General features: G+C 34.6%; 1 protein-coding gene across 3 annotated transcripts in view; it reads left to right on the top strand.

The window, feature by feature from the left end:
* The window catches only part of LOC106879849 (kynurenine/alpha-aminoadipate aminotransferase, mitochondrial), a 17,943-nt gene extending 11,168 nt beyond the window's left edge, over positions 1 to 6,775 (top strand). For all 3 annotated transcript variants that reach the window (XM_014929564.2, XM_014929566.2, XM_014929565.2), the window contains exons 5-11: positions 87 to 216; positions 1,369 to 1,443; positions 2,547 to 2,822; positions 2,917 to 2,999; positions 5,495 to 5,591; positions 6,156 to 6,282; positions 6,540 to 6,775. In XM_014929564.2, coding sequence (XP_014785050.1) covers positions 87 to 216; positions 1,369 to 1,443; positions 2,547 to 2,822; positions 2,917 to 2,999; positions 5,495 to 5,591; positions 6,156 to 6,282; positions 6,540 to 6,760 — 1,009 coding nt within the window. In that variant the 3' untranslated portion in view covers positions 6,761 to 6,775. The remainder of the gene's footprint in view (positions 1 to 86; positions 217 to 1,368; positions 1,444 to 2,546; positions 2,823 to 2,916; positions 3,000 to 5,494; positions 5,592 to 6,155; positions 6,283 to 6,539) is intronic.
* Positions 6,776 to 7,115: the final 340 nt, after the last annotated feature.

A 7,115-nucleotide genomic window follows, 5' to 3' on the forward strand; every position in this document is an offset into this window, starting at 1 on the left:
AAATAATCAAATTATGACTAAAATTCCTTCACCAATGTTCTTTGTTTTCTAAGCATTTTTATTCTGTCATATTTCTGTGGTTCCAGCTTCCCAGAGTTAATTAAATGGTTAGGAGATCTACAGGAATACTCACATAATGTGTCTGCGCTGAATCGGTCTGGTGACCAAAAAATTAAAATAGCTCTTACGAGCGGTAGTCAGGATGGCTTGTCAAAGGTAAGTGCAATGCTAATTAATTTTGCAAGGGAAATTAGGTGACATCAATAAACGAATTAAATTTTGTCCAGATTTTTGATATAAGAATTTATCATTGTACATTAACAAACTTATTATCCGGCTTCCAAAAGTCCAGAATTTCCAGAAATCCAGAAATACTGTGCGATATCATGAAATGTACGGCACTCTGTATTGAGTAAACAGACTCTGTTTTTGAAATTGGTTATTTTGCATATGGTGTAATAAAGACAGTTTTGTTCTTTGCTTTTTTAAGTGGATTGATAAAGATTAAACATACACTGTTTTAGAATTGTATTAATTTGTACCTGTATCTGTTAAATAAAATCATGTTCTTTACTATTCTTTGTTTAACTCTTTAGCATTTAAACCAATCATATCAGACCAAAATATTCTACCTGTTTTGCCTTCTGATGAGCCAGATCAGGGTCCAGTCAATTAGATATATCCCTAGTATGCAACTGGTACTTTATTTATCAACCCCAAAAGGATGAAAGGCAAAGCTGACCTCAGCAGAATTTGAACTCAGAACATAAAGACAGATGAAATACTGCTAAGCATTTCGCCCGGCATGCTAACCTTTCTGCCAGCTCACCACCTTTCTACATGGGATTTCTATGCTTCAACCAGAGTTACCTTGATTTCTGGCTATGACCCCCCCTCCATACTTTTGTATTTATCAAGGACTACATTATCTAAATGTGTCTTTTCTGTCTTTAACCCTTTTCTTACCAAATTACTATCAAAATGTATAACCATTTTATTTTCAATTAATTTTCAAAAGACAAAAAACATAATGAAGAGTTTTGTAAAGTAACTTTGTTGTTATTAAGTACTTCTAAGATGTTTGGAGCATAAATTAACACGAAATTTTGATGGAAGGTTTTTCATTTAGAATACTTTAAAAGAGTAACTTTGTATCATAAAACCAGGAGCAGTCTCAGGTGTTGTTATCAAAAAGGTTAAGATGTTTTCAGTGGGATTTGGAAGAAGAGATTTGGTTGCTATTTCTATCAATTCATGCAATTCTACTGAACAATGATTTTTGTTGGTAACAGTGATTATTTGTAAAGTTTAATTTCTGATAAAATAGAAATGTCTTTAAAATAACAGAATCTTGGTTCTAATTTGCAGTTGTTCGATGCTGTCGTGAACGAAAATGACTACATCTTGAGTGAGACACCTTGTTACTCTGGTCTTAATGCTGTGGTAAATGTTTATCGTACTTAATAAGTAAAAGTGAATGTATGTGTGTATATGTTGAAGGCTAGAATTTTGCATCGAGGGAGCTGAAATTTGGCAGAAGGGTACATCATTTCAAGAAAGTGATAGGCCATATTTCTTATTATCTATCCATCCATCTTCTCTGTCCATAATTCCTAGGAGGGTTTTGGGGTTCGAGTCCTCAGGCAATTACTCCAAAAGGACCCACTAGAAGCAACTATCATTACACTTTTTGAATGAATTCAGGACTAACCAAGACTGTAGACATTATCCAACCGTCATGCTCTTCCTACATCTCCTGCCTTTTGGCTTCACTTGAAGAATTTAAAAACATGTAGTCCAACCCATGTGAGCATGGAAAATGGATGCTAAATCATGCTAAATGGATGCTAAATGGATGCTTCGGCATAGTTTCTACTACTGGTTGCCTTTCTTAACACTAAATACTTCGTAGTGTGTACTGGGTGCTTTTTATGTGGCACCAGCACTGGTGAGGTCACCAAGTACCCAAAACATAAGACCCTTCAACTGAGTTGGATATAGAATGGAGGGAGAAGAAACTATAACAGAAGGACAAGAGCAGGTGTCTTGCTGAATATATGGCTTGCACACTTGGAAAGAAAGAGAGAGAGAGAGAGAGAGAGAGAGAGAGAGATGTGAAGCTCAGATATAAAATGAATATAAGATGGAATATGATAGAAGGTGAAGAAATTATGAATGTGATGAATAGAAAATTCGTTATTGTGAATGATAATTAATTTAACATGTTAACCATCACATGTACCACTGGTGGTTCATCACAAACTTCACTCAACTGCCACTGGTAGCACATTTTCATAATTTGAGAAAATATTTTATTCTGTATCTTTGACATGGTTTTGAGTGCTAAATGTCAAAGTTTAATTCTGAAATATTGTAAAAATTATTTCAAAAATTACATTTCTTGTAATTAGTATGCAGTGTGACTGCAAGAATACATAGAGTCACCGGTAAATTCCAGTAACATGCTATGGTGGTTAATGTGTTAATGTTTGCCTCTGTAAACTATGCCATCTCTAAAATTTCTGTTTATTTACTTCTTTATGAAGCTGAGGCCTCTTTATCCCAGAATGCTTGCTGTTAAGACAGACAAAGATGGAATAATTCCCAGTGAACTGTTGCGAGTTCTCTCCAAATGGTCTCCACTTGATGCCAAAGATCCAAACAGTGACATACCAAAAGTTATCTACATGGTACCAACTGGTTGCAACCCAACAGGTATCAATTATTCTTTGGAACGAAAGAAGCAAATCTACGAAATTGCCAGAACTTACGACCTATTAATCGTAGAAGACGATGCTTATTACTACCTACAGTATTCTCAGGTTAATATATATGTTTTGTTGAAACTTCTATTAAAATGAAGGCTGATGACAGTGACTTCGAAATTTTAGCTTCTATGTTATGTCTACTTTTTAGGATTATATTCCTAGTTTTCTTTCACTTGATGTCGACGGGAGAGTTGTCAGAGCAGACTCATTTTCAAAACTGATTTCTTCTGGGTAAGTTAAGTATAATTTATATTATTATTTTGGTAGATTAGATGTTTAAAAATATTACAGTATTTTCTAGCATTCAGGCCAATATAGTATATAGCAGAAACATATAGTGTAAACGAGGCTTGGCCAACTAGAATTACATTGTGGGCCACTTTAATCACAGAACGTTTTTTGAGGGCTGCTTGTATACTGACAGAATTGAAAGCATTTTGCTTTCTCATGCTATTATTATAATAATAAATGAATGATCGTTGATTCAACATGAAATATTATCGTTGCATAAACAGTAGAATCTTTCGTTTTTACTTTTCATTACAATCTTTAATTTTTGATAAAATTTTTTAAATGTTTGTTTAAATAAACCCATTTCAAAAAAGTATCAAGCGGGCCACAAAATAAAAGTCTGCCAGTCGCATGCAGCCCACAGGCCTCAGGTTGGCCAGCCCTGGTGTAAACATTAAAATATTGTCATTATCTTTCCAAATCCTGATGCATTACACATGGAATTTTTGGTCCTCAAGTTGTTTTGGTATATAAATCAACCTACCTGTTTTGATTGTAAATTTTGATCTGAAATATTCAACCTGTGTGCTGGAAAATGTGGTATAAGTTATGTAATTATTAACCTCATCTTTTTGGATGATTTTTTTTTTTAACCCTTTTGATACCAACCTGGCTGAAACCACCTCTGGCCCTGTAATATAAATGTCTTGTTTTCAAAAGTTCTGAATTAAAATCTTCCACCAAACCTTAGTCACAATTTATGTTCCTAACACTAGCTCAATGATAACTAAGCTAGTTTACTAAATTATTTGTTATATTTAAAATTAATTAAAAGAAACACAGAGCATCTCAACAGAAATATGGTAACAAAAGGGTTAGATATTTATATCTATACTGTGTTTTGTTCAAAAATGCAGCTGAAGAAAATCTAATGTAAATATAAATATTCAATATGGATCTTCATTCTGTATGATGTTCCTTACAAGTTGGTGTTTCCTTCAGCACATAGTTTTGTTTAAATTGTTTTTTTTTAATTCAGATTTATCAGCTATTTATTCAAATTGATCTTTCATACATTTTGGTCTGTCTTTCAATTTGACTTTTCATTCAAATTGGTCAATAATTCAAGTCTGTTTTTCACTCAGTTTTCTCTTCCATCCGTCTTGGTATTTATTTCACTTTTGTCTTTCATTCGCTTCTGTTTTTCATTCATTTTTCTTTCTTGTTCCTTTTCACCTTTCTTTCATTTATGTCTTTTCATTTTTATCTTTTAATAATTTTTGTTTTTGTTCCCTTTCATTTTTCCTTCAGTTTTTTCTTTCATTCATTTTTATCTTTCATTCATTCTTGTCTTTCATTCATTTTTATCTTTTATTCATTTTTGTTTTTCATTGAAGTTGGCAATGCATTCAGTTTGTTTCATTCTTAGTTTTTCATTCAGCTTGGCCTTTCATTCAATTTAATCTTTGAATTGATTTCTTTTTTTCATCCCATCATTAAAGCTAGTCTTTCAGCCATAAAAGCTTTGTGCAAGTCAAGGAATCATTTCAATAATTACTTACATTATTTGAATGAGTTATATTATTATTCTAGACTCTCTACTTCAACTTTGTACAAGTTATATTGTTAGCAAAACAACAATGGTTTTATACAAACAATTGGGCAAAAAGCCACATATTTCCATTTTTGCACACATCGTACCAATATTTTAATAATTGATACATTATAGCCAATAGAACTATTATACCATGCAAGAACTGTGCTCTCTGATCTTATTGATTTTGAGAAACATCCAGCTACCCAGTCATCCATTTGCTCTGCCCACAATTCCTGGGTGGGTTGTTGAGGGTAGAGCCCTCAGTCATCTTCTCCATAGGGTTCTAACCATCATTACACTCCTTGGATGGATTCCCAAACATGACCAACTGAGACTATGGATATTTATGGATGTTATCCAACCATCACTTGATCTACTCCTAAGTCTCCTGCCAGAGATCAAATAAAAAAAAACAGAATTACTGGTACACTGGCAGAAACGTTAGCATGCTAGGCGAAATGCTTAATGGTATTTCGTCTATCTTTACATTCTGAGTTCAAATTCCACCAAGGTTGACTTTGCCTGTCATCCTTTCAGGGTGATAGATTAAGTACCAGTTGCGTACTTGTGTCGATCTAATCTTCTGGCCCCCCTCCCCCAAAATTTCGGGTCTTGTGCCTAGAGTAAAAAAGAATATTCATTAAGAAGGCAGCAGGCTGGCAGAATCATTAGCATGCTGGACAAAATGCTTAGCAGCATTTCTTCAGATTTTGCTTTCTGAGTTCAAATTCCAACAAAGTTGACTTTACCTTTCATTCCTTTGGGGTCAGTAAAATAAGTAAATAAGTACATTGAACACTGGGGTCATTGTAATCAACTTACCCTACCCTGTTAAAAATTGCTGGCTTTGTGCCAAAATTAGAAAGAATATTAATACTCATTATTTCATTATTTCTAGGCTGAGATGTGGCTTCATAACTGGACCGGCATATGTTATTGATCGAATATTGCTTCATCTGCAGACATCAACAGTTCACGTCAGTGGTTTATCACAGGTATGTTCCAGGGACCTTTATTGTTTTATTCTTGCACTTACTTCAGTCATCAGACTGTGGCCATGCTAGAGCACTCACCTTGAAGTCAATGGTATTGGTCACAGAATTTATTTTCAAGCCTAGTGCTTAACCTAATCGTAAACATGCTCTCATCATTCTGGATATATTCTTATGATCCCAGATACCAATAACATCTCCATTCTCTCTCACACGCTGTCTTGCAATTCTGAATGCTCCACACCTCTGATCTTCATATTGCAGGACATGTGCAAATCTCTCCTTTTCTTCCCCCTCCTTAGCCAAGTATACCTGTCACCTAGTTGTCCTTCTAGATGCTATTTGATAATGCTGTCTACTTTGACCTTCTAAGTTTTTCAAGCCTGCCTCTTAACCTTTATTCCTTCTATCAACCATGTTATTCCACCACAAATCACCTTCAGTTTGGCTGGGACTTTGTCCCAGTGATATGTAACCCCAAGCAGGTTATTTCATGAGAATTCTCAGTTGTTGTCTATGTTTAGATATTTTAAAATATGTTTAGATATATATATTTTTTTTTTGCAGTTTTTGATCTACAAGATTTTAACAGAATGGGGCTTGTCTGGCTTCAAGGAACATGCTAAAAAAGTGGCGGAATTTTATGAAAAGCGTAGAGATATAACTATTGATGCTGCTGAAAAACATCTGAAAGGTAAAGGGCTTTTCTTGTATTCTTTCTGTTTTCTTGGGTAGGAAGACTTAACCTTTAGTAAGTTGGAATGTCTTCTGAGCTAGGCTAAAATGAAATATTCAACTCAGCAAGAATTTTTCTCAATGGCAAACAGCAGTGAATATGGCCTTTTTATAGCTCAACTATGACTCAGATATATTTCAACTAATCTAAATGTTTGTTTACTCACTACACTGCTTTCACGTGCCTACTACAATATAATTTTATCATTGATTTAGGTATCGCAGAATGGAATGTTCCTGCTGGAGGTATGTTCCTATGGCTGAAGTTAATTGGTATAGAAGACACTTATAGACTCATAATGGAAAAAGGGAGAGAGAATGACATTCTTTTTGTTCCAGGAAGTGCTTTCATGACTTCTAATGAGCCATGCCCCTATATCAGGGCAGCTTTTTCTCTCTGTGATACTCAAGATATATATTTGGTAAGTAAATTATGACTAACATAAAAGTTTACACATGTGTGTGTGTGTGTGTGTGTGTGTGTGTGTGCGCGCATGCACGTGTGTGTGTGTGATTGTGTGGTAAGAAGCTTGCTTCTGAACCACATTGTACTGGATTCAGTTTCATTGCATGGCACCTCGGGCAAGTGTCTTCCACTATAGTCTTGGGTTGAGCAAAGCCTTCTGAGTGAATTTATTAGACAAAAACTGTAAGAAGCCCATCGTGTATATATATGTATGTTTGTGTCTGTTTGTTCCCCACTAGATGTGAGACGCCAGATCTAATAGAATATTTGAGCTGGATATGGTCAATTTAAATGCTAAAGTGCTAAGTCTTTTTCTTTTCTTTTTT

Source organism: Octopus bimaculoides, chromosome 23 (genome assembly GCF_001194135.2).
Source record: "Octopus bimaculoides isolate UCB-OBI-ISO-001 chromosome 23, ASM119413v2, whole genome shotgun sequence".
In the NCBI taxonomy this organism is placed as follows: Eukaryota; Metazoa; Mollusca; class Cephalopoda; order Octopoda; family Octopodidae; genus Octopus; species Octopus bimaculoides.